General features: G+C 37.9%; 1 protein-coding gene across 9 annotated transcripts; it reads left to right on the forward strand.

Annotated features, from left to right (window-relative positions):
• Window positions 1-27821, forward strand: NAP1L4 (nucleosome assembly protein 1 like 4). Of its 9 annotated transcripts, none has more exons than XM_080595210.1 (17): window positions 2-206; window positions 1947-1987; window positions 4055-4086; window positions 5274-5335; window positions 6220-6319; window positions 6935-7076; window positions 7190-7276; window positions 8844-8969; window positions 10319-10390; window positions 13960-14099; window positions 15647-15792; window positions 17322-17344; window positions 17962-18081; window positions 18374-18403; window positions 19693-19749; window positions 20897-20934; window positions 26541-27821. In XM_080595210.1, the coding sequence occupies exons 3-16, from the start codon at window positions 4073-4075 to the stop codon at window positions 20900-20902; spliced, it is 1125 nt and encodes a 374-aa protein (XP_080451336.1). In that variant the 5' UTR covers window positions 2-206; window positions 1947-1987; window positions 4055-4072; the 3' UTR covers window positions 20903-20934; window positions 26541-27821. The 9 variants fall into 9 exon arrangements, 7 of the variants coding, with proteins under 7 accessions (XP_080451332.1, XP_080451336.1, XP_080451338.1 ...); XR_013952139.1 differs by having other exon boundaries at window positions 6-206; window positions 19672-19749; XM_080595211.1 differs by lacking the exon at window positions 2-206 and adding an exon at window positions 355-779.

Raw genomic sequence — 27821 nt, forward strand, 5'->3', positions numbered from 1 at the left:
TAGTCAACATGTCCCGCGTGCGGCGCCGCGGCCGCGGCGGCGCTGGGGCCAATCGGCGGTGCTTTTACTGAGGGAGGCGCCCGCGCTCAGGGCCAACGGGAGGCGGTTTTGTTGGCGGTCGGCGCAGCCCGAGCGAGCCTGCGAGGAGCCTGGCGGCTGGTGCTACCTCTGAGGGCGGGAGGGACGCCGAGAGGGGTCGCGGGCAGGTGAGGGCGCGGCGGGGCCGCCGCCATCGGCTCCCGGCCCTCAGGAGGCCGCCGGCCAGTGGCCGGGCTCGCCGGGGACGGGGCTCGCGTGCGGCGGCTGTTAGGGCCTGAGGTGGGGCGGGGTGGGGCTGGGCCTGGCCGGCGGCGGCGGGGCTGCCTGCGGGGAGGGGCCCGGCACCATCTTAATGCTGCCGCGGGGACGTGGTGCTGAGCGAGCGGGGGGCGCTGCGGGGAGCTCGACCTCCCCCCGGCCTCTTGCGGGAACGGAGGGGGGGGGGGGACGAGGAGGGAGGGTTGGGGGGGTGGGGAGCGCTTCTGCCTCGCCTCGAGTCAAACCCGTCGCTGCTGAGGTCAGGCGTGGTGCTTTCGTTTGACCTCATCCAGGATCTTCCGTTCGCTTAGCGTGCTCTGTGCTTTTTTGGGGCTCTCTTTTCGTTTCGAGGCTCCCGCCCTCCAAGTGAGGGCCTCTTTAAAATTTTCTGCTGTTGCATCGGTTGTCTGCCGCACATAATAGCACATTCTCCGTGGGATTTGTTTGGTTTGTTTCTTTAACACCCCTCTACAGGTAGAGAGGCAAGTATGTAAATTCTGGAGGTGAAACCAGAACCACTAGGCAGATTTTTGTATAGTCGTCTTAAAAATTATTTGCAAAGTCATTTTTATGAAGTCAAAATAGTGTGCCCTCAGTACAGCTTTCAAGGTGAGCATAAGTGCTGCTGATGTTCAGGGCTTGTGGAGCACGTTAATGAGTTTCTTCCTCTTGACTGTTTTTTTCATTATTACTTCTAATTTTGCTTACAGAAAGTGTCAGAGACTATTATGTTTGTGGCTTCCCACAGAGTTGCATCCCAGCAGGTCTAAATGGAAGTTGTAACTTTCCCTTCTGATTTGTTGTAGTTACAAAAGCAGTAACAGTTGTGGGTAGAAGTCTTCCTGTGAATTCACAAGTCCGGTAGTTTCTTGTTTTATATTCTAGCTGCGTAAGTTTAGAAGGCTTTTAGAACAAGAAGTAGGCTTTTTTTAGTAGAGAAAAATTATTCTGTGTATGTTTTTGTTTGTGAGTATTCCTTGCCATTAAAGAAACAGGCTTTTGCTTTAAAGCTGCATCTTTCTGGATATTTCTTGTCCTTATAATAAACGTTTGCTATTGTAGACTGTTGGAAGTGTGCACTGAGTCTAGTTTCCTGCTTTTTTAGGTGCCTAGTGCCATGTGACATTCGTTCTAGACAAACTGCAGCAGACTGATTTATGGGACAGATCGTTGATGTAGTCCCCTCCTTCCCATAAGTTTCTTGTCTGTATTAGTTATGTGAAAAGGGTGAACTGTCCAGAAGATGTAAGACATGAATTTGGCTTCTTATTGGTGGTGGTAGTGATGATAATATCCTACAATGCTCTTTTCTTGAGTTCTGGTAGCTTTTTTTTTTGTCTTTGTTGTCTACAAACTTTGTTGTCTACAAGCTTTTTTGCTTGGAAGATAACTAAGGCAATAAATAGTAAAGCTCAGTGCTTTGCTTCTGTACTTTTTCCGTTAATTGTGCACTTAACTTTCTGTCTAAAATCACCTTGCTTTCTCCTCGCCTCTCTCCACCAGCTTTCATGGAACAGTCCTGTTAGTAATCTGCAACATTTAAGCCATTAGAAGGGAGTTGTAATGCCACTGGGAATCACAAGCTTTTTTTTATTTTTGGAAAAGCTTCTTTTACTTTATTGTTCAGTTTATTTCTTTTCATTTTTCAGTTACCAAAGGAACAACTTTGAAGAGGCAGACCAGACTGAAAGTATGTATTTGCACAGGGGAATGATGTCTTATCAATTTTATTACATGTTATTTAGGTAAATGGCCCTTGTCAGAACATGCCTAATTGACGTCTGTTCCAGTGGAGCTTAAGTCAGCTGCTACTTAAAAATTATGCAAGTTATGGGAGCTTTACTTCGTGCTTCCCAAACAGGAATGAGAATCCTGTCTTCAGCATCAGGGCTGAGAAATAGTTAGTTCCCTGCAGGAAACAGAGCACAAACAATGGAGCAGAAGATTTGTACATGGAGTGGATTTTTCCCATTGGCTCCTTCCCTGGGCCAGTGTTGGAAGGGACAAGACTTTGAGGCTAATTTTTAAGTAACGCGAGTCTGCATTTTTAGTTGCTTACTCTTGCTTCCTCTAATAGTGACGAGGATCATGTAACGTGTTGGCTGAACTCTGATATTAGGTCAATTTGCTCTCTTACCTTCCTAATCATCTTTTTTTTCCCCTGCTTTTTGTATGCAGTGGAAGGAAAGGCTAGTGTCTGCTCTTTTATTTCTTCAGCTATAAGATAGCAAAATTCTCTCCTTTTGCTCCACGGCATGGTTGCTCGCATTGCTACTTTCTCTTTTTATGCTTAGGGGAAAAAAAAAAAAGTGGGTTGCTGACACAGACATGGTCAAAAGAGCTTGCTTTCTTGTTTGTTCCTGGTCTATGGTGAGCTCACATGTTGTTTTTTTGTTGGCTTTTTTTGCTTTTTTTTGATAGATTGTAGGCAACTATATTTCCTGTGGAATAATCTAACATGTACTCCTAGCTTTCCATTTCTGTCTGTTTGTGAAAGTGTTCCTTTTCTAGCTTAGAGCAGGAATTTCCTTTTTCCAGGTAGGGGAGTGTGTGCATTCTCTGCTACCCTTTCTCTGACTGTCACTCTGGATGTCCTTACATTCTTCTCTAGTAGCTGTCTATTGGAAGCCTGGCTAAAGGTCAGCCTGCCTAGGCGTTACAGGCTCTAAGAAACCAGACTCATAAGAATGATGGAACCTTCTTTGTGTTCTTAAACTTGACTTGCAGACCCATATCTGTTTTCTTGGAAATTTGATAGTGTAAAATAATCTATACAGTATGTAGTGGTTACTATGTCTGGAATGAAGGAGAAAAAAAAAGAACTTCTACTAAAATAGACATATAGGCTTGTGTACGTCAACCCAATAAAGAAGTTACAGTGGAATAAGGTAGGCAGTCTGGCTCTGGTGTCTCTGGAGAGCTGGTTCAGATCGTGGGGGCTGGGGTACCTGTGTTAAGCTTTGTTCCAGCCACTGCGAACGCTGGGACTTCTGCTTCCATGTTTTCTTTGTTTTTTTCACTCCCAGTGAATAAACTCAAGGCAAATTGGTGAACTGTTGAGTAGAGAAGTCTTTCAGCTGCTGTCAAAAACATTCTTTTTGGATAAACAATTTTATTCTCTCTCGTGTTTTGGTTCTATTTATCTGGTAGCATGTTTAGGTTGTCACGCTGTATAGTGCAGCAGAAGCAGCTATTCGCAAAAGTAGCCCTGATTAGACTGACAAGTGAGACATTTTTCTGCCCAGGTGACATAAGAAAAAAGTCTTTTCGAAGTTGTACTTTGTTTGAACTTTCATTGTTTCCAGATCAGGCATAGTAATACGTAGATTAAAAATTCATTATTTATTGTGGAACTGTCAAGGAATTAGAAAATAATATATTTATTTCTTCATCATCAAGCTTTAATTTTTTAAAAAGAATGCAGAACCAGTCTAGGAAACTGACGTGCTCTTAGGATGAAGACTTATGATCTGGTAGAAGCAGGTTATGAACTGAAATACATAACAGGGAAAAAGTCTAAAAGGATGAAATGAAAGCACATAACATACTGTTTAAAAATTGAACAAGTTCCCATTTGGATTGGATGTTATGGGAGCTGTTCACTTTACTGCAAGAGAGTATGCATGATGACTTTCTTAAAAAAAAAAAGGTTTATTTATCTTTGTGTCTTAAACTGTTACATATTTTATCTTCACCTTCTGTTGAGGTAAGCAAGCTACTGTTAAATTATTTCTAAACACTGTATTTCAACTTGCAGGTGGAAACAGGCACACAGATGGCAGATAACAGGTATGTTGGACTGATTTCATGAAGTTCAATCTAGTTACAGGTGACTTCATCTGGTCTTCTTGTGGGTGAACTTTTTTTTTTCAATGAAGAGGGTATTACCAAATTTGGATAAGAGTAAGGTAGTAATATTTTCTGTAGCTAGACTGCATTTCTTTACGGCAAGGAGAAAACACGCATTTACCATGCTGGAAGCTGAGAATGTAGTGTATTGGCTATAGAATAACTGTTTTGGGATTAACGTAACTAGCGTTGTGTTGTCTTGACTCAGTTTTTCATGTTCATGCTGAAATGCTGTAAAGATGTGAAGAGAGCACTGATCTTCACTGTCTCTCCGTTCTGTATGATTTCAGCATGCAGAAGCACTGCTTTATTTTCTAGTTTTATAATATTTTTAGAACAAATAAGCGTCTCTTAAGCTGGTGTAAATACATATGAGATGCTGCTCTTTCAGTGCTTGCACTGCATCAGGGTAAGCTGGATAAGTTGGCCTATCCAGTAATTAATAATACCCACCTGCATGTATAATGTTTTTTTCTCCTTTTATATCTGAGGTAAGATTAATTTCAGCAATACCCAATCTGTGTTTTGCAACCTCTAGACAGGAAGGGAACATAGGGAAGTCTTGCTGGCTGTTGACTCATTCTGGGCCCTCTTTTTCCCCAGCACAAGAAGTGAGATGGAAGACACTGGGAGGAGGGCAGGGTTGTTTCTTTCTTAAAATCAAAGTGACTGTTCTTCCTATTAGTCAAAACAACTTACTGTACTAAGTCCAAAGAGCTTAGAGCAGTCATTTAAATTGCTTCCTTACCTGTATTCTTTCTAGTTGTTTTTCTTTTATCACTTACACTAAAAGGATATCTTGTGTTTTCACTTGTGAGTAATAACACTTCCCTGTCCAGGATGACCCAGTACAGGTCAAAGGCCAGACATTCACTTAAAGAGATTAATTAATCTGTCACGTAGCTATTTTTCCATCTTTTGCTTCCTGTTCATCACAGGAGAATTAATTTCATATCCAAACTTCAGGTTTTGAAAAGCTTGAAGACATAAGCACGTCTTCTAGTGGCATACTTGTTTACTACAGGTCAAGTTTTATAAATACTGAAAACTCAGTATACTTTTTTTCTTAAATATTAATGTTTTTACGAAGTGGTGCTTTTCTAATGTTACGCTTTTAATTCTTCTAGTAAAGCAGAAGATACTGCTTCGGATTCTGTGGACGCTGCTAAAAATGCAAGTGACAAAAAAGGTAAGAAGTACATACTAGTAGGTAACACTACAAAGGTGGTGTAAAGCTATTGCCTTCTGTATTGAAGCTTCTTTAATAAAAAAAAGTAAGAAAAAAATACACCTATGTAAAAGTTTCATCAAGTTAGTGTGTGCTGTGCAACTTATAGATTTTTTTTGTTGTTGTTGTTGTGTCATCTCTGATGAGAAGAGTGGTGGGAAAGAATGGAAAGATCAGGAAAGCAAACATCTGCATGTTAGGAATGCCACATGAGTCTTATTAGTGAGGCTTTTAAACTCCTAACCAGAAGGCGTGACATCCAGAAAAGTCTTCTGCCAACTCTTGTGATGACTTTTTGAGGAGTCATATAAGTTGTAAAAGTATCTTGATTATAAAAACTAATAGTTGTCGAGGAAGTGCTCATAGTGCAATCTTGTTTTGTTGTACAAAGCTCACCAAGTTTGTCACACATTTTCAAGAGTAAGACTAACTGGGAAACACTTTTACAAATGTCTTGAAAATATAATCTGATGGTTCTGTTGCAAATTTATGTGGCTTATGAACTAGAGCTAGTATAGAGGGAGGATATAGAAACTTGTACTTTGTACCTTCTTAGAAGGGAAGAGAGGAAATCTGCTTATGTCATCAATGTGTTATTTGATTTTCAGAAAACAAAGATTTGATGTATTTTTAAAGAGAAGAATGCATTTTCTATCATTATCCATTCTTACCTTTCTTAAATCTGATCCTGAGGTAACTTTGAGTTATTAGTTCCCTATAGCAGTGATATTAGAGACATGGAAAATAGCAAGTATTTTTGTTGTGACAGAGTAAGACTCATAATATGACGTAAGTGCTATAAATATATTCAGATTTGTTTTAAGAATGGGTTTCTGTCTTCATAGAAAAGCTGGCAGACCAAGTGATGCAAAATCCACAAGTTCTGGCAGCTCTACAGGAACGACTTGACAACACAGCGCTTACCCCTTCAAGTTACATTGAAACGTAAGTACAGCACGTAATAAAATTCTTGAAAGACTGAAAGCATAATGGAATGATATTACGTATAATTAAGGTAGGAAATTGGAGCAAATGACCTGTTAAGTAAAATGGTTGACTTTAACCGTGATTCAGTGGCCTACATCAGGAAGAAAGTCAAGTTTTAATTTACTTGCATGAAATTTAAAACAAGATGTTGCCCTGTTTAGTGTTTTCCTTAGCTACTATAATTTCAGTTTGAAATATATTTTTTTCCATCCTACCTTGTTTCCTTTGATCCATATTCTGTTAGGGTGTGCTGATTTCTATGAAATTTGTTGTCTGGACGTGGTGGAAAGGTCAGGACCTGTAAAGCTACTCTTTTAGCCTTAGTTTAAAGTTTCCTTTTTGAAAGGAGGATACGCTTACACTTAAAGTGTTGCCTTTAGCAGAAACTTTTGCCTTTATTTCTTTACTGAGCATAGCTGGGAGACTATTTTAATTAAATTTTTAAAGTTAATTTAGCAAAATTTTTAATCTATTAAAATTGCATTTAGCTTATAAGCAATCTATTTCACAGTGAAATGTTAAATAATGGTGAGGCAACTAGCTTTTAAGCTTAAAGAACTGTTTATTCTTTAGTTTACCAAAAGCAGTGAAAAGAAGAATTGATGCCTTGAAACAACTCCAGGTGAAATGTGCCCATATAGAAGCTAAATTCTATGAAGAAGTACATGATTTAGAGAGAAAATATGCAGCACTCTATCAACCTCTTTTTGATAAGGTGAGAAGACTATAAATGTTTGCTTACAGCTGTGTCAATTCTGTTTGCATATGTGTAATTTTACTTATGCCAGTAGCTCGTCCAGAGAAAAAAGTTATTTTTTTCTATCATAGAGAAGAGAGTTTATTAATGGAGAAGCTGAACCCACAGATGCAGAGTCAGAGTGGCACAGTGAAAATGAGGAAGAAGAAAAACTAGCTGTAAGTACAAACTGGGTAATGAACTAGAGATGCGTAAGATTTTCAAAGTTAATTCTTGTACAGCATTTCCCATTGAAGATTGATCTTTTGGAGAGAAAAATGTTTTACCAGTAATGTGCGGCTGTGATGAACAGTTCCTTAGGTCCTGTGAAAGCTTCTAAAGGCAGTTTAGCTTTTTTCAAGTTTTTAACTTCAGCAAATTCTTGCTTTTGTTTGCACTGTTCGTAATCTGTTAGCAGCATCATTCTGTTAATGGGTTCCATTCCAGTGCTACATGATAACCCCAGGGTAATAAAGGCTGGCTGTTTGTCTGCCTGTTCTCTTTATTTTGGGGGGACATAATTTAGCTTAAATGTCCAGAAATATAAACTAGGCACACAGATATGTCTTAGTTGTAAAATAGAATTGACCTAATCTAGTGTGTGCTGGCTAGTGGATTCTTCCCTCCCTAATGAGTAGAAACTATCTAGCTTTACAAAGGATGATGTAATGGGTAGGCTGCCTTTTAGCTTTTTATTGTGTTTTTTTTTTTTTGTGGAGGTGGATACTCACTGATTTTTTTAATTTATTATTACTTTTAAAGAACAGTGACCTACTTAGAGTGACAAGTGTGGCATTCTGTCAGGTTTTCCTTGCATTTTTCCCATGTTACATCTCCCTTTGTTTTTTGTTTGGATACTGTTTTATATACAATGCAAATTATTCTTTGTTTTGACCAGTCTCATGAGATTTAGCGTGATACAGTACTCAATGTGTGGAAGCTAAAAGGTTTCTTAGGCTTTGTGTGAATGCAGCATTGACTGGCAATATTCCATGCAATTATAGATCAGAAACATGTGTAGATGGCAAGTAAAATGCTGCTTCATAGTGGCTAGCCGTAGCCCAAGCAGCTGCTGTTCAGAAGAACTCGTGTATTTGCTGCTCTCTAGTGGTGTAAATACGAAGGTGCAATACGATTAATTCATACTGCAAACTCATTGTTTCATGGGCTAGAGAAGTAACTTGGTCATTTTGTTTTGGTGACGTTTGACATCAGTTATGTGTACAGAGTTCTGCATTGCAAAAAGTTATTCGTTCAATATTAATAATGAAAAGTAACCATGGTAAATCAACTTTGCTAACTATCCTGCAAAATTGGGAAGATAGGACAGTTTCAGAGGGCAGAACTTAATTTTAGACTTTTAGGTAGAATTCTGTCAATGACACGTGAGGCTACAGGAGAGAGATGAATACAAAAAAAATGCGTTTGTATTTTTTCTGTTTGTGGTAAAGATGGACGTGTTTTCCTTTTTTATTTGTCAAATTACTGCAGCTGTCATTTGGTTATTTGGACTTTGTACAAAATAATTCCAAATTAATTGAAAGGAAATCTGAATTGATTGTATATATGCTTATTTGTGTAAATGAAACTCATGGCTATTAATGTCATTTACAGAGAAAATTCAGAGTTTTAAAAGTCCGTTAAAAACAGCTTCAGAGTTGACATGCTTTGTACATCTACTTATGTTTATGAAATATATTGAAGTTGTGTTTTTATTTCTTAATTGTTTCTGTATTTGTTTCACAGGGAGATCTGAAAAATGCAGTGGTAATAGAAGAGAAAGCAGAAGCAGAAGAGACAAATGTCAAAGGAATTCCAGACTTCTGGTTTACTATCTTTAGAAATGTAGATATGCTAAGTGAATTAGTACAGGTAAGTTTGCCTTATGATAAGAGTAACTTCTGTCATGTTAAATGGCTGCTACTCTTCCCAGTTACTAGTGAGCGCTTGGAACCTTGTGCTGCACCTTGGTCAGGGTAATTACATCAGCATGGACTGAGAGCAGTTCTGTCGGGAAGGACTTGGGGTGCTGGTGGATGAAAAAATATGGACATGGTGGGCAAAGTGTGGGGCTCCCAGCATGAGAAAATATGGACCTGTTAGAGCAGGTCCAGAAGAGGGCTACAGAAATGATCAGAGGGCTAGAGCACTTCTCTTGATGAAAGGCTAAGAGATCTGGGGTTCTGTAGCCTGGAGAAAAGAAGGCTATAGGGAGATCTTACTGCTGCCTTTCAATACTTAAAGGGAGCTTATAAGAAAGGTAGAGGCTTTTTACTAGGGTACAGCAATAGGATAAGGGATAATGGCTTTAAACTGAAAGAAGGTAGATTTAGATCAGATATTTGGAAGAAGTTCTTCATTCAAGCTGTAGGTGAGGCACTGGAGCAGGCTGCCCAGAGAAGCTGTGGATGCCCCATGCCTGGAAGTTTTCAAAGCCAGGCTGGATGGGGTTTTGTGCAGCCTGATGTTGTGGAAGGTGTCCCTGCTCATGGCAAAGGGGTTGGACAAGATGGGTCTTTAGAGGTCCCTTCCAACCCAAACTGTTCTATGATTCTATTGTGACACCAAATCTCTGGGCCTTCAGAATCCCTAACACTATTCCTGAAGGTTCTTTGAAAAGCGAGTGATAAGCAGAACAGCTGACCAAAACTGCTAAACAGGATGCAGGTTTTCTTAGAAATGATCTTGTTAACAACCTCTGTGGATATTAAAATGCAAATTTACAGCTCACAACAGCTGTTTCTTTGTAATTAACTTAGTCTATAGTTTTTTTTCCAAGGGTACTGTATGTGTACAGGATAGGTTGAGTTACAGGAGATAGAGGATAGGTTGAGTTCATGTTAAATATCCTATGTAGTTCTCAGTTATATCAATTGCTTGTAATGATATTAAAGAATAAATCTCTGAAGCCTGTCTTTTTGTAAAGCTCATCAGCAATAAATATCCTGAATTAAGTTTTTCTTCTCAGTAGCATTCATGAAGCCTAGTATGGTAACAATATTTACTGAAGACAAGGCTTAGTGATTGAGATTTGGGAGTTTGACGTGGTATTTGCAACAAGGATTAAGAAATTTGGATCCAAATCTGAACTTTAGCTGCAGTCTTTAAATAACTGCAAGGCTTAGTTCATTCTTAAGAACAGGTTGAGCAAGCAAACTAGGTGAAAATTTCGGTCTTTTAAATATTGCCTGCACCATAAGAAATTGCTTTTTCCTTTTTAGGAATATGATGAACCAATCTTAAAACATCTGCAGGATATTAAAGTTAAGTTCTCTGAACCTGGACAGCCTATGGTGAGTTTTCCCTAGTTGTTTCTCATGAAGGTTGTAGTAATGATGGGAGCAACAGTTCAAACTTCTAATTACATCCTGTTTGGCTGGAATATATAGGGGGATTCTCTCTGGGCTTATATCTTTATGCTTTGGCTTTTAATGTTCAGATTTCCTGAGCCTTTGCTTTTTCACCCCTCATCTTTAACGTAGTTTCTAGATTACAATTCTGATTCAGTTCTGGCCAGTTATTGCTTTAATTTTCTATTTCAAATTCCAAATAATCTGCTCTTTCTGTGAAAGTTATATGGCTGCTTTTGTTTTGTGAGTGAATTGTGGGTGCTACTTCCCACATAATGTGTTTCAACAAAAGAAGAGATGTGACTTCAGTATTAATCAAAAACAACGATAATGGGTGTGGTGCCTATAGGAAAAAAAAAATACTAGATGGTCGTCTTAAAGTGTACCCAATAAGTAATTTAAGTTTTGCCTTTTTTCAGAAACATTCATGTTCATGCAAGTTCTTTGTAGTGTTCCTTTTGCAGATCCTGTGTTTGTCAAAACCAGATTGTTCTGTTGCACTTTTAATTCATGCAGACTATATGTATTCCTTGGATTTCTTCTGGGGGGAGGCAGGGAAAGAATGGAATTCCAGCCTACACGTTCTTTCTTTAAACTTCATCCTTCTGTCTTTTTTTCCCCGCGTATTTTTTTGGTGGTTTGTTTTACGAAGTTGTAGTCATATAACAAACAGTCTAAAATGCAAGAGATGCTTCGTTGTAGAGCTTCTAAGAAAGATAAAAGGACTTTCTCAAAACACCTTTTAAAGGTTATTAACAGCTGAAGTTTTTAGCCCTCATTGTCTTCTATTAGTACAAAAATCTTGAGCCGATAATCAGCAAGGGGGGTAGTATGGACAGGAAAAATTGGAAGTTAAGTTCCTAAATATTGTGAAGGCTGGAGGAGATGTGAGTTTTATGAAGAAAATGAATTAAGTACAAAGTTAAGTACTATAAAAAGTTAGTGTTTTTTTTATCCTGAAACATAGCTATTTGGTAGCATTCAGATAATTTGGGAATAATTGTTTTTGACTACAACATTGTTGTGTGTTCTCATTTGGCTTTGTTTTACAGTACCTTAAGTTGAAGACATCAGTGGATGTATCTTGTCTCGCACTGTTCGTAACCTCTTGACAGCATATTCCTGTGATTAGGTTCCATTCCAGTGCAACATGAAATCCAATAATGGAAGGCTGACAAATTGTCTCTTCTGTATTTGGAAACAAAAGGATGTATTCCTAACCACTTCAGTGAAACCCGTTTACCAATTATTTGCGAATGTTGTCTGAAATTCTGACTATTGAAAGTTATAGCAGCGGTGATAGCCTTGTAATGCAAAAAGTTCAAATCACTGGTGTGTAACGAAAACACTAATTCTGCTGGGGAATAAGTTTTGCAACTAAAATAATTATAATAGATCAGTGGTAAAACAGAAAATTCCTAACAACAGCAGTTACTGTCCTTCAGAACTAGATTTACCTGGTTACAGTAATGGTGCTTCCAAAGTGCTGTTTGCTATAGCCTGTATATAAACTTATCTGCATAAAGTTAAGCAATTCCTTTTCTTATTTGCTTTTTTTTATAATCAATGAATAAACTTACATGTGCTTACATAAATGTAATTTATAAGATATCTATCAATTTGGACATCAGGATCCCTTGCTAACACATTCACACCTGGATGATGAGTATGGATATGAGTTAAGTAGCTTGAAATAAGGACACTTATTTTTTTGAACTTCATAAGAGTATCTTCTAATCCATAAGAAAACTGTAGAAATTCATACTACATAGCTAATCTGATATCAAAAGCAAAGACCCTCAAGGCTACTGGAGAGGTTATTATAGCTCTTCACATAGGCCTTGAAACTTTTGTCTCATAATTAGCAGATTTAAAAAGTAATACTGAAATGCTGTCTTTGCAGATAAGTTTGTATTGCAAGTCCCTGGGATGCTGCCTGCTAAGTAATGCCAATGGTTACTTATCCTGGTGATGTTTTGTGGGATTATTTGGGTATGAGAGTGTTAGTCACTGGTGGTGGATAAGCGAAGTTTGACTCTTCCCCTGAGCATGTGTGCCAGAGAGGGATTTGTCCTAGCTGAAGAATACCTCCAAACCATGCTGGATGTTTTGAATTTCTTTTAAAATGGACGTAAAGCTAGAATAGGCTATGGAAAGCTGACACAAATATTTCACCTCACAACTGGTTCCCAGTAGCCTCCTCTCCTTAATATGCAAGCAGGTTAGGTTTTGAAGGTTTCTGCTGCCCCCAAACCCATCTCTCTGTGACTTCTGTCCTTCCAGATTTCTGTCATGTGAGGAGATCCATGTGGTCAGAGAAAGCAGATGGTGAGGGAAAACTAAGGGGCCTCTGGGAGATGAGTGAGGGATGTATGTCTTTGATGAACAGACTGCTGTCCCTGGAGATACTTGTCTGTCTTCACATGGTAGACTTTCAAAGAGGACAAGAAGGTCTTGGGTTATAAGAGACCATTTTCTGGCCTATGGCTGAAGAGTGCTGGGGAAGTAGATTCACGAGCTCTGCAATGTGCTCTGTAAGGCTACTGAGGCTAGTGATTTTTGCGCTTAGCTCATCTGTTTTGCATGTGCACGAGATCTAGGTCTTATGGCATGTTGCCAGGGTAGTAAATAAAATATTTTAAGTAATGGGGCATGCTGCGCCTATGCAGTAGTTTTGGTGATGCTGGAGCTTTTGACTTTCAGCCCTTCTGTGCTGTAGGAGAATTGACCTGCCTAAACGGTCTTCCTCCTTCTACCTCTGCTTCAAGTAATGAAAGTAATGCTGCTGGAAAAAAAACACCTTTATGAACCTTTAGTTCATAGCTGATCCTGAGTGAGAAGTAGGCTTGTATAGCTTTGTGTGATCAGTTTTTGAAAGCTTTACAGATTTGAAAGCTGATGTGTTGTGTATGCAATGGTTCTCCCTAGCTGGAGCTTTTTGTTCTCCACCTAAGTTGCTGAATTTCTGATAACAATTTTCAGGTGCCACATGAGGAATGATCATGAGCATGTGATCAGAAACACCTGCTTCAGGCTGCAAGCAGTTAAAATGTGTAATGTCAGGCTTCAGTTTATGAAGTCAGGGTTCTTTTCCAGGACTTTATATTATTAAATAAACAGTCTGGCTCATGGTGGAGTGTACTATTTAAATACAGAGTCCTGAAAAATATTTTTTAAATTAAAAATGTTTGTTTTAGACTTGAAATGTGATAGCATTAACTGCTCAGAGCTGGGGGCAGAGCAGAGCCCAATGGTGTTACTGTGAAGCCAGAGTGACTTCCAGAACAACAGCTGCATCATCCTTGGCCAAGGAATGAAGAATAGGCTTCCACAGAATATGAAACAAAGACTTTTCTCAATTTCCTGATTCTGCTACAGTGAAAGATACGTTCACTGTCAAGTCATTCTTTTTTCCTGTGTTCAGAGTTTGATTAATGGTGATTCTGCTGATTCACTATTTCAAAGATAAAAAATCAGTGTTAACATAAAACTGTAATGGAACTTTCTTCTAGTCTTTCTCATTAGAGTTCCACTTTGGACCCAATGACTACTTTTCTAATACAGTCCTGACAAAAACCTACAAGATGAAGTCGGAGCCAGACAAGACGGATCCCTTTTCATTTGAAGGACCCGAAATAGTTGATTGTGAGGGGTAAGGAAAACTCGAAATTCAAAAAACCTTTTGAAGTACTAGTCGATGTCTTCAAGATGCTGTTTTTTTTTCCTGACTGTGGTGATGAATGAAGATAAAGATGTTGCTGTCTTAAACTGGGAATGTTTACAAGGATGGTGATCTTAGCCTCAGCATGCAGAAGTGTGTTTGTATGTGTGTATATATATGTATGTATACACAAATGTGGAGTGCATTTGTATTCCTGTGCCTTTCAAGTTAAAATAGATCAATGAGGTAACAAGCCTTTAACTTCCAGATAACAGGGTAAATTCATTTTAATTTATTTCACAGCCCCAATAGTCACTCTGATAGGTAGCTTTAGAGTGTATTGGACTTGTGCCCATCTCAGCAATTTTTATTCCAGCAATACTTCAGAATCTGGCAGGAAGTGGTCATATGTGTGATCTGTTCTCTCAGCCCGGAATGTGTTGGCTGTGTATTTTGTTTCTGTTAGTCTTGGCTGTGTATCTCTGAATGTATTCAGAATGCAGCTTCCTTGTTTTTTCCTTTTTTTCCCTTTCTTCCTGTTTTTTTTCTGTTTAAAAAGATTTTTTTCCCTGTGTTTTTATTTTTCCCCTCACAAAACTTAACACTGAGGAAATGCCATATACTTGCTCTTTTGAAGGTACCCTGACAACCTCAAAATCTTTTGGCATTTAGTGCTGTTAGCTTTTTGAATTGAATGTTTGATTGCATTGAGGCAAAACATCTTGTATGTTTAGTGAAACTCACACCTAAGTGAAAGGTTAGTCCATCTTGACAATAACTTCAGTTAAACAAAATGCTATATATACTTTGACACCCTGCTTGGCTCTAATTTTTTTCCCCCTCATATTAGAAGAGAACTGTCTGTGTTTACCAGTTACTCTTTGCCACATGCAGTTTGGGGTAAAACTGTAGGTACATGGAGAATGACTCTTAACTGAGGTAATGTGCCAGTTTGCACAGTAGCAGAAAGGATCCAAGAAGTTCGTTATTTCCGGCTTGATATATCTTACTGCCAAGTCAGTCTGAGCACACTGTTCTTTGGAGAGCTAGTGCGCCTCTCCCTGGCCGCTCTTTTTGCGCTTCTCAGGGTAACTGGACACTGCCTTGGCCTGCAGTGAGGATAAATTGTGTATTGTTTTCCTCTGGCCTGGCTGTCAGAAGAATTGTTCTTAACTGTTGAGGTGTTGTGGATTAGCTTAATCACATCCTCAGTTACAAAACTCTAGTAATTGGGCCAAAGAGGTGTTAAAGCATGGGTGGGGTGGGGGCAGTGATAGTGCTGAGAAGATGGCCTGTTTAGGTTTTCCGTTAAGGGAAGTATTTGGTTATTTGGTATATCCAGCATACACATAGTACATAGTCTCTAGCAGTATGATGCATCCTAAATATCTTGTCAAGTAGATTAAGATGCCAGTGTGTGTAAAAGTAGCTTTAACTAGAAAACTGGAAACCATCTTTACTTTGTTGCTTCAGCGCTCAGTTCTTTATTTCCATTGATGTGTTGCATTAAAATGCTGTTTCCTACATGTTGTCTTTAGGTGTACTATTGACTGGAAGAAAGGAAAAAATGTTACGGTTAAAACAATCAAGAAAAAACAGAAACACAAGGGTCGAGGCACAGTTCGGACGATTACTAAACAAGTACCTAATGATTCTTTTTTTAACTTCTTCAACCCAATAAAGGGTAAGCTTGGAAACTGAGAATGTAGGATTCTTAAAATGCAGTGTGTTTTATATGTAAATACAGCTTAAGTCTATAAACTGTATTTACTGCATTGTATATTTAGCCTTCTTACTGGAGGAAGGTGGCAAACTGCAGCCCATCAAAGCAGATCACTTTGGTTTGGGGTTATTCTGTGGAATTTGGCAATTAGGTGTGCTGTGTAAACAGTATTCCTTGTATGTGGAGTCTCTTGTAGAATCTCCTAAAGAAGTTGACTTGTTTTACCACAGGATGGCTCCATGCATCAATTTGAGGTTTTTAACATGTGAAGGACTCTTCCAGTTCTGGTCAAAGTTCCAGAGTGTTGGTTTCATTTAAACCTTTGTGTTGAGCGTTGGAACTTTCTGCAGTTTCTTCCGTGATTCGTTAGTGATCTGTGACGCTCCATATACCTTCCTAATTTTCCTGGTTTATCTAATGCTAGCTGTGTACTTACATACTTAAAGCAATTTAAGTGTATTCCGAAGAACATTATATTTTTGATACATCTCCCGTTGTACTCTTTTTCAAATACAGATGAAAGAAGCTGTTTACTTTGGACTTTAGAGATGTACTAAACAAAACTGACATTAGGTCTTGATTTAGTGGTAGGCTTTTATGCCCCATGTAATCATATTGCAAATCCCTGTTTGCACAGGAATGAAACAAGTGATAAGTAATTCCAAAGTTAATTTGTCTAGTATGAAAACGTCCTTTAACTTAAGCAGTTGTTAGTTTCTCTTACTTTGTTACACATGGAATGTAATGTAGATGCTGTTTTGAGAAAGGGATAGTGACTAGTTTGCCTTGTGATGGTTTTATACTGGCTTTTTATATATGTAAAGGACAAATTCTTGAGGTTGCTGTTTAAGAAGGCTCAAGGCTATGACATATGCTGGCAGTTAATACTTGCATTTTCAACTTGAGAACAGTCAGAACCAAATCATGTATTTCACAGTAGGATGACAAAACCTATGACACTTGATGAAAGGAGAAACTAGGATTTTCTGTTTTTAAAAAAAAAAAAAAAAAACATGACACTGTTCCTTAATTCTGCCAAGCACTTTTGTGACTGCATTTTGATTTAGTCTGTCCTGGATGCAGCACTAGGCCTTTTCTCAAAATATTTTGTAAATTCCTGATGAAAGATAAGTTTACTTGGTAGCATCTGTGTTTGAAGAGAAGGGAGGAAGGTTTATGGTGGTCTAGCAAAATAAAATTACTGTAATTACAGAATTAATGCAGAAATAAGGTGTGTTGCTATATGAGGCTGCTATATGGCAGCTTTGGTGCCTTTATCACAGCACAGTCTTTGCAGGTACAGTTTGTATGGATTTGATTTTAAGATGGATCTGAATTGACTTTAAAAGTTTTAAGAGTTACCTTTTGAAGTCTTTAATCATCCCAATGCTTCCTGGTATGAGAAGGTTTTTATATTATGTTTCTATATTATGTATTTATATGTCAATATTCAAACTTTACTTGAATTTACTGTCTTTTCTTTCTTGCAGTATCTGGTGATGGAGAGTCATTGGTAAGTTTGTTTCTGAAATGGCACAACTGTTCTTCGCTGTTTTTTCTTCACCATCTCTATGCCAACTATTCAGATTCTTTAATAGTTGTGCATATCTTAGTTATTTTTGCTGTTGCTGGAGTTGAGCTTTACCTTGATAAACTGAAAGATACTGTTGATTATACTGTTGATTTCTTTAAATCCTGTGGTGTTTTGCTGTTGCATGTCATCTTGATAAGATACATCTATAACTGTCACTGTTGGGGAAAAAATCATAACTTTTTCTAGTCACACAACTGGTAACCCGCTCTTCACAGAAGTTTGAAGCAGTCTGAACCCTTCTGCTGCATCAGGTGTCAGGGCCAGCAAAGTCAATGTGAGCTTTATTTTTAATAGAATGCGTTTTTTAGCAGGCCAGTAGCCTGTACATAGATGGTAGAAATTTTTTTAAATGGCAGTTTAGCAAATCTGGATTTAGCCTTGCAATATTTCTTTTATTGTTACAAAATTAAGTACAGGTCACCAGAAGGGTTGATGGTGTGTTTCTCAAACCTGTAATTTTTCTTTTTCAATTTAAAAAAAATGTGATGTGCTACAGAGGAGTGAACAAAATTATTTCAAACTGATTTGCTTTACAGGATGAAGATTCTGAATTTACTTTAGCAGCAGATTTTGAAATTGGTCACTTCTTCCGTGAAAGGATAGTCCCTCGTGCTGTGCTTTATTTCACTGGGGAGGCTATAGAGGATGATGATAATGTATGTATGCCCATCAGCATTTTATTAGTCACCATGTACCTAGAAGCACGCTCTCTTACTTTTCTGATTAGACTAGTATGTAGTATTAATCATGTGAGAATAACAAAATCTGAAGAGATTCCTATTACTTGGGAACAGGAAATAACCATTCAATGTATTGTGAGCTGCTAATGTTCCCTTCTGGAAGGGGCTTAGTTTCCAGTACTGCGTTTCAGTGTGCTAGAACTGTGACTGCAGAGATTTTATGCAAATATTAGCAGAGTTGATAAAACTTCTTGGTCTTGTTTTGCAGTTTGAAGAAGGTGAAGAAGGTGAAGAGGAGGTGAGATGCATACTACATCTTTTGTAGATAACTAATTACCTACTGTATTCCAGTCCTGAAATTGTGTATGGTACTTCCTTCCTAAAGAGTTCAGCATTTCTGAGTTGTAAAATCTGTCTGTTACTTGTCTTCAGAAAAAAAACTACTTCCTGTAAGAGCACTTAACCTAGGGTTCTCCTAGTATTTTGGGAGCTACTTTCTGTCACAAGTCAAAATTAATTAGGCAGAAGCTTTTCTTGAGTGCTGCATGATAAGACCCTTCAGTTTTTTCTAATACCTATTACTTAGGTGGTAATGAAATTTGGTTTTCAGTTTGTAGTTGTCATATGTCTTAAGACTGGTTATTGCCAAATACCAAGCTCAAAAAAAAGGAGAGAGAGCAACTGTTAGGGTTAAAGGTTCAATTTAGAGTGAAAGTTCTAGTATGCCAAGAGCTCTGGTCCGTTTACTGCAGTGTTGTATGAATACAAGCATACCATGAAAGGTTTTGCACAAAACCACTAAATGATACCACACTTGAATAAACTAATATCCTTGACAGGTAATTACACTTTTAGTTTACTATGTTTGCTGTGTTGTTCTTGCTGATTGGTTAAAGGTACATACCTGAATGTCATCAAGCTCACCAGAGTAGAGTGCATTAGAAGTTACTGAGCTGGTGGTCTGATAGGAGCTGGCAGCTTTCAGACTGCAGTTGCTTTTCTCTTTGCAAGTTGTAATACAGACTTCTGGGCCTAGGCTATTGAGGACTAAACATTTATATTTTTAAGCTGGATCGTGATAGAAATGTACATATATTTTTAATCTGTACAGTGCCAGATACTACTACTTGGATATAGGCATGTGTACAACAGTACAAAAATACTGCTAAACCCTGTAGAGGAATACCTAGTCTGTCCACAGTAGTCCAAATAAATGGAGAGACTCTTGGAGGTGAAAAAGAACAAAGTTAGACACAGATAGTGCTTACCAGAACTGCAAAATTCCAAATAATGCATCAGGTAGAACTTCAAAAACCGCTAGGAGACTGCAGCGACTTATGTAGGAAAGTTTCCTTAAGTCATGCTGAATCTTGTAAATCTTGTGTTTTCAATCTTCTTTTAAAGATTTTGCTTTAAGATCTAGAAGATGCTGAATTCTTTTAATCAAGCCAAAGTAGTTTTAATGTTGACTGCTGAAACACTCTGGAATACAGTGGTAATACTTGCTATTTTGTTTTTTCTCCATTGCAAAAAGTTGCACTTTTAACCTGTTTTAATTTCTGTTAGTTTATCTCTATTTTGTCATAGGAGTTGGAGGGGGAAGAGGAGGGAGAAGAGGAGGAAGATGCAGAGAGTGATGCTAAGGTAAGGATGTTAGTATGTTTATATGTAGTACACACTATAACCCTGAGCAATATAATTAAGATTATAGCAGTTTGAAAATATTAACAAATTGTTTTTTAAAAAAAAAAAAGCCTACCTCCTGACTGCAGTGTTTTTGTCTTCCTCAGTACTTAAATTGCTCTTAAAAGAGAAATTTAAGTTTGGATAAATATAAATTAAGGTAATTTCTTAACTTTCTGCCTTTTACCTCTTAGCGACACCTCTGTGTAATAAGTATATCTATCTTCCTTTAGAAAGGTCTTATTTCAGATATTTTTCTGTGGTTGGACTTCAACTTGGAATTAGTCTGACAAGTCTCAACTAGTTTTCATTTATTTACTTTCTTTGTTAGAATTGTTCTTTTTAGTTGTTATAATGGCTGCAGGTTGGACTCCACGTGTCCGTGCTCAGCTAGGATTCAAAAAGTTAGTCCCCACCTTTTGACTTTTAAACGTTGTGTGACCTGTTTTAAAACTCAGCCTAAGGCCTAGTGTTCCTTCTGATAGGTATTTTTCAATCCTTCAGTTATATTAAAGTTAATACTTATATTTAGTGAAGCCAGGACAATGATAACAAAGACTTGTACTTATTTAGTTCTTAAAACATCAACTTTTAATCTTTTCTAACGGCACAGATGAAAAAGTGAAAGGTATGCAAAACTACTTGATCTGTGGATGAAAGTCTTACAGCAGCTTAACGTGTCACTTTTCTGACTTATGTAGTTAATATACATTGTATTGTTAGTACATGTTTTTTGTCTCCATATCAAGATTTGAGCTTACTTTTCTGTATTGAGAACTGCTGTAAAGAAAGTCTGTCGTGAGGAAAGATTGATCAAACAGGATTCGTATGACAGAAACGAATGTTCTTACTCTGTTCTGAAGGATCAAAATGCAGTAGTGTACCTGTAATGGGAAAAGGTGGGACAGCTGAGAAACAAAATGTTAGTTCTGAGTCAAAGTACATTCATGCTAAGTAAGATCCTTTTAATGGCAGAAGTGTGAAATCTATTATTCTTTAGAAAGAACTTCTAGTACCTTGGAAGGTTATAGCTGTTGCCTCCTGTATTATTTTGTACATTTCACTTTTCATTCATGCTGACAGTTCCTTTCAATTTTTTCCCATTTAGGTGTAATTTAAGTCTGTTTATCATTCATACATTTCTAGGTAAGGTGGAATTCCATTCATACCTAACTTCCAAGAAGTCCCATTGTAGCCATGCAATGTAGTTTGTTTGCTAGTCTTTTGATTTTTGTTTTCCTTGTATGGGGAAAAGAAAATGGGGAATGGGGACTTCAGGGTTTAGTTTTTATTAGTAGCTCAGAAAAAGATATGCATACAGAGATTGATGCCTTTAAATCATATAATGAAAGTAGATTTTTCAGAATGACCTCTTTGCCTTCCTGGCACAACTTCTGCTTTGCTTTTGTAGCAGTCAAGCTATTTTCTGTACACGTGATAAAAGATACTGAGACTTGTCAGACTTCATTTTTCCTTGTTTGTGATTTGATGTTGCACCTCTTTACTGTTTCTAGCATACTTGCAAATTCCTAAATATCTCCTCTGCTCTCCTTGAGAACTCTTGTAAGTCATTGACTTATTGGTATGTCCTTTCCAACATTCATTCTTACACTGCCTGACAAGTTCAGTCGGTTGCTCTGAAGAGGCCTTTTCTTAAGCACTCATGCTTCTGAGTAGGTTTTGTTCTCCTGCTCATTTTTCTCCTTTTATTTAAAAGGAAAGAAAGTCCTTCTATTGTATACTGTCTCTCACCTTTCTTCCCATGCTTCACAGAGAACACTGCCTGCAACAAGCTCCATGCTTCTTTTCCTGTATTCTAGGCTTCTGTGTTTTTCTTTGTTACTTACGTGAAGCTATATTCTTCTTAGTTCTTTTCTTCCCCTCATAAGCATTGCTCTTCCTTGTTCAATTCACTTAAGCTGTGTTTATTTCCAATCTGATGTGCTTTGAAAAGCCAACCACCCTGTCTCAACGTACTTGCACTGTTTATTCACGTGCTGTAGTAGAACATTCATTTGTCATGACAGCTTATATGTCATGCTGCTGCAGTCTTACGCAACTGTCTTCCCTTATTACAATTAAAAATCGTTAGCCACTGTCTTCAGTTTTTCAAGTAAACTTGGAATTCTGGTTTTGCCTTTTAAAGGTCATGCCCCCTAATTCTGTCTTCCATTGCTGCCTGTGTTTACTGGATCTGTCTCTCCTCATCCACTGCCCTTCTTTGCCTTTCAGTTTCCCCCTTCTCTTGTGTTATATCTAGAATAGTTTTCCTTTTTGTGTACGCAAAAATAATGGTCCTTTACTCTGTTTTTGTTTCATACCCAGTTTTGCCTCTTCAGTCACTTCCATGTTACCTCCTCCTTTATTGTTGTACTTCATTTGCTTGATAAATGTCAACACTTTTCTCTTTGCTTTGTCACCTCTTCCTCCTTCCTCCCTCACACTCCTGACAGATTAAAGTACATTTGAGTTGTTCAGTTAGAACCAGGTCAGTATCATTATACAAAAGACATAATGCTGTGCTATGTGTAAGTTGTGGCTTTGGAAGACTGAGCAGTCATATGATTGAAAGTAGCTTCAGAAGATGTCAATATAATGTAGCTTATTTTGACAAGTGTATTTTTCTGTGCTTGCATGCCCTGTTGTTTAACTGCCTTTTTCATGTAACTGATACTATGCTTGAATAGAGAATTAGTTGACTGGGTAATGCAGAACACCAGTTTCAATTATGAGCTAAAAATCTGCTGTTAGAGAGAGACTACTCCTGCTTCAGGGTGCTTAGTATGTCTTTCAAGTAACAGTGGCTGAAGGGCTTGTCAGCAGTGAATTTATTTTCAGAACCTTTTGTAGGGTTTTCTCCGTTTGCGGAGAAAGCAGTTCAGACCTCATGCTTGCTTAGCTCCAGTTAGCTGTGAATTTGTTTCCCGCGTCTGTTTGATCTCCTTGCTTTTTTTTCTCAAGAACATATGTTAGAAAAGGAACAAAGATAAGCTTTATCTCTGACTCCTAACTGGAGTTTATTTCATGCTAAGAACACTTGAAATATTGAAAGGCTTTCTTCCTTGTGTGCTAGAAAGGCATCGGCTTTAGTGCCTACTGACTGCGTTGATCCCACGGTTGTTGGCAGCCAAGTGTGTTTGGGAGTCAAAGATCTAGATGGGCTGCTTGTGCCTGCACGGCTGCTTTAGCAGATGGAATGCTTGTGTAAAAGAAGCTTCCCAAAGTGATCTGTAAAAGTAAGGAGGTGAAGGCTTGATTTTTCTTTTATTCAGCTAGGAATATATCCTGCCTAATCTGTTTAAACAGTGAAGATTAAAAGGAGTTCAGTGTCTCTTTTTTTAATAATAACTTTACGCAAAAAAAAAAAGATCTGGCTTGAAAGGTAAATGCCATGGGTACTTTGGATGTATACCCCCGTTCTCTAGGACACCAAATTAATTGGATGGCTGGAAGGGAAGCAGTGGGCTGTGTGTATGAAAGCTATGGAAGCAGTTTGTGGAGAGAGATTCATACTACTTCAGACCTGCTTTTCTTTTTCCATTTTAGCCCTCTCATCCTGCAAATTTTAGGTGAAACTTCCTCATGAAATTCAATGCATGTCCTCTGTCCATAAGCAGTTGATACAGTTCAGCTGATCTGGTTGCTGATGTCTGAAGAAGTGGTCTGTATATAGGCTAATTAGCTGAAGCTTCTTGCATTTATCTCCTGGGTAATTAAATCCCAGAAGAAAAATGTTGAGGTCCATTGTAGCAGGAGTATTAATTTATTTTTTCTGTTTCAAACAAGTGGTGCTATAAACAAGAAGCAGTGACACACAAGCTTTACATATAGATACTTGTTAATGAAGGAGTTAAAAATTAATAAGCTTAAGAGTAAGTGGGAGTCTCACTTAGCTTGTGTATCTCGATTGGAACAGTTTCTCAAGCTGGAATCAAGGCCTTAGAGCAGTTTAAACCGCTGCTTGCATAGCATAAGTAAATGTTCTGAAATAATTGCCTTAAAAACATTAAAGTAAAAAGTTCTGCCACAGTTCATGTGAATTTAAGTCATTGCTCAGGACTTATATAGAGAATTTCTTCAAGACAACAAGAATTCTTATTTGGCTCTGTAGCAATAATGGTGAATCTCAGCTTGTTTACTGATATATTTATTTTAAAATGAGATAAAATTCCTCCATCTTTGCTAGTTCTAGTCTTTCCTTTTTGGTCTTCGTTGCCTTGCTGACACACTTCACCAACATTTTTAAGATACCTTTGAAAGTTAATTTAGGAAAATGTAGCGTGAATGGAAATCTTGCTACTGTGGAGGAAATAGAGCAGGGTCTGTTCAAAGCTGCTAAGTGAATTTTGGTAGTGGTTGTCTGTCCAAATGTCACCAGCAATCTGGGCAGCATGGGAAGAGCAAGCTCAAACTAACAGCCATGCCTGAGGGAGTATGGATGTAGTATCTCAATCACTTACAACCTAGGACCTGGACCTTTCAGGAGCTGTTACAGGCCAAAAATTAAATTTCAGCTTTCATGTGTCTGATGGGGAAACGGTAACTTTTGAAGAAAAGCGTAGTCATCAACCTGTGCCATTGCATCTCACTGTCTAATCCTGAGGTGTGAGGCTGACAGGTAAATGCAGGCAATGTGGAACTCATGCTGGCTGGCTCAGTGGGAGTAGTGCTGTGCTACTGCAGTAGGGGAAGCAAAATGATTATGTTGGAAACTTGATCTGAGATACTACTTTGTTACTTATGCCCAGCTTAAACAGTTAATGTGTATTGTCAAGATAGATATGCCCTCAACTATAAGCCAAAAGTAGTATAAAATACTGATATTTTTTCTTGAAAGCTTCCAACAACTGACTTGTACCTGACGGCCTCTTAAATTGTATATTTTTTTTATATGAGAGCTGTAGTCAACACTGAAAGATCCTTAAAAAGGAACTTTGTAGGTCCTGTGATGCAGGTTTTAATCACACAATTTAAACGCTTACACAGAAATAAAGACAAGTATGGAGAAGAGATGAAATTTATTAGCAAATATAAGGGTTTTAGTTGGCCATTAAAATTTGGCCAAAATGGTTGCAATGGTCAACCTAAATGAGTCTGATTTCCTATTACAGGTGAGTAGAAAGGAAGGGATGGAGGGAGATGAAAAGCTTTTGAAGTAGTTTGTAAATAATTGGTTTGTTACTTGATTACAGCTCTTAGCCAGAGGCTGTGTGGTGCTATGCACTACTCTATTGCCACATTCAAATACAAAGTAGCTGTAAGAAAAAGGCATTTCTGAATAACTTCTTGGTTAAAAAATGCTGGGTGTTTGTTGCCTGCCTCTAGTGGAAATGACTAGCATGCAGCAATTAGCAGTGGCAGTCAGATTTTTTTGAGAAAGAATACCTTTGTGCAAACTTTTCTTCTTGAAAAGAAGGATATTCATGCTGCATTCAGTGCTGGATCAGTGCAAATGAGTTCATGTTTTTTGGGAACTCAGGCAGATGAGAAAGTACAGAGTTGAAGTTAGCCAGATGCACTGGGGGAGGAAAATGACAAGGAAGGAGTCTGGAACATTTCTAGCATATCTGTGCAAAAAAGACAAAATTAGGCTGCAATCTAGACTTCCAGTGGGAATGATGGTGACCTCTAGCCCTATACGGTTTAGGTGGTGAAGGGAATAATTGTCTGGGTTTAGAATAGCTTCTTCAGGACAAACTTTCTGATAAAGTATCTTAGTTGCATCTCTTACTCCTCTTCTACAAGCACAGTGCTTAAATTGTCTTAGCTTTTGGTCGCTTTATGCATGATGAACTCTTGCATGTCTGCTTCTTTTGCATCATTAAAAAGTTCCTCTTTAGGATGGTTACCCAGAAACAACTTATTTTGCAGTTGGTGGCATTCAAGGTGTCATATTTTATAGTTTTATTTTTCTTTACTAGAATTCAGCAGGTTTCTGTGACTTAGATTTTGTTTATAATAAACTATAATAAGAACAGTAAAGGGAGAAGCGAACAGGAAATACGAGTAAATTCTTCTGCTTTCTAAGAACACTTTTACAACAGCAAAAACCAAGCAAGATGTACAGTGTAAAACCTGAAGTTCTTAGCTGTTGGAGTACTTGTTCTTTCCCAAATACACTTCCTTTTGCCAGAGGGGAAATAGTTTTACTCCCTAATGAAGGTGTTTCTGCTTTTGCATACTCAGATTAACATATGGACTTCTTGCCCAGTGTTAAACTATTGAATAGTTGCATACTGGTGATGCAGAACCTACACCAAATCAACACGCTAATTACATTTTTATCGCCTTTGCAGAAAGAGCAAGTAAAAACTCAATCATGCTGCAAAAATAAGCAGCCTGACTTCACTGCCTTTGTCCCTCCTCCAAGTTGGTGAGGAGGTGCCAGTTTATTGTTAGACGGTTTAACATGAACTGAAAGTCAAACTGAGCCTTTGGATGGGGGAGTAGAAAAATCACTTGTTTTCTGGTTTGTTTGAACCTCAGCCTACTGGATGGAGTTTAGAGAATGCAAATACAGATTAAAAAATAGTATGAGGTACCAAGCAGTTGGAAGGAATTAAAAAAAAAAAAAAGCACTGCTGCTGAGGCCTTTATGATCTAACCCAAGTTTACATGTAGCTTGCCTTATATGTTAATGTTCTCTAGCTAGCTTAAAACTGCATAGACAATTTATTTTATTCATTGAAGTATTTTATTTATTGTATGCCATTTTGATTTTTAACTGTTTTTTTCTTTTTCCATTTATACAGAAAGATTCCAGCCAACCTGCTGAATGCAAACAACAGTAATAAGGAAATACCACTTCAAAGTGATATTTGAACAACTTGTAACAAATACTTGGATACCTGGCCTGCAGTTCAGGATACTTCATCGCTGCAGCACAATCTTATTAACAATGCTTAAAATTAATTTGTTTTAAGATGCATGATTTTCACTAACTTTTCTTTTATTGCTTAACATGTACAGTGGCAACTTCAATGCATTTGGGAAATAAGAGGTTTAAATAAAGCACACTCTACAGCCGTTGGTACACTGTAGCTAAGTATGTCAGTAGGCCTTTAGAGCCTTTTGCCCTATGCATAGGGGAATAGTCCAGACTACCAAGCGAAGATTATCCATTTTCTTGTTAAAACCTTGAAAATTGTGGAATAGCAATGTGCTGAGAAGCTAAAGTAAATGGATTACGTGTATGGTAGCTGAAACGGATAGAGCAATATGAACTCTTTGCTAGTTCCCTTCCCCCCTTTTTTTAATGTTTCTTGCAACCTACAAATTGAACTAGTGCTTGAGCAGCTTTAAATGTCATATTTATTATCTCAGTAAAACCAATTGAAGTAATTTTACTTCATTGAAGGGGGTGTCATATTTGAGACTTAGTTGTTCATCTTACTATTTATTTATTCATGTTTGTAAGTACTTTGACAGAATTAGTGCTTTTTAATAGTTTTTAATATACTTGAAAATATTCTTCCTGTTTTGCATAAAATATGGGTACTTGTACAACAAATGATTTGAATTGGTCTCAATGTAGTAGTCTAGACAGAAGAAACGAACTCTTATCAAAATGACAACTCTTCTGGATGAAGATCAAAATGTAAAGGCCAAACTTGCTGTCAATGGAAGTGGGTTGCAGCCAAAGAACCAGAAAATTTCCAGTAGTCTTATTGCTTAGTGTCCAGCATGGAAGGACCTTTCACTATGAACACGGAAGTTTAACAAAATTCAGTTCAATAAATCTGAAGTTTTGGTGTCTTACTTGCAACACTGAAATTATTCCATTCCACAATTTGTTTTCTTAAAGCTCTGAAGTCTTCAAAACTACCTTTTGTTGTTGTGCGGCACTTCAGGTACATGTTTCTAGTTTCAGCATCCATTGCCAACCACTGGCAGCAGTTGAATAGCAGCTGTATCAACACTGTGACCAGGCATGTAGAGTGCTCCAGCCTTACCTTACACATTTGTAACTTAATACAGTGTTTTCAATTTGTACAGAATAGATAGAATATTCTATTAAAGTTGTGAAACATGAA

The sequence above is a fragment of the Anser brachyrhynchus genome (assembly GCF_964034855.1).
Source record: "Anser brachyrhynchus genome assembly, chromosome: 5".
NCBI classification, from domain to species: domain Eukaryota; kingdom Metazoa; phylum Chordata; class Aves; order Anseriformes; family Anatidae; genus Anser; species Anser brachyrhynchus.

Excerpts from the sequence above, each read along its gene's own strand:
- NAP1L4 (XM_080595206.1), top strand. Across the intron at positions 10,391-13,959 it reads CTGAACCTGGACAGCCTATG|TCTTTCTCATTAGAGTTCCA; the intron begins GTGAGTTTTCCC and ends ACTTTCTTCTAG. Across the intron at positions 17,345-17,961 it reads CTGGTGATGGAGAGTCATTG|GATGAAGATTCTGAATTTAC; the intron begins GTAAGTTTGTTT and ends TTTGCTTTACAG.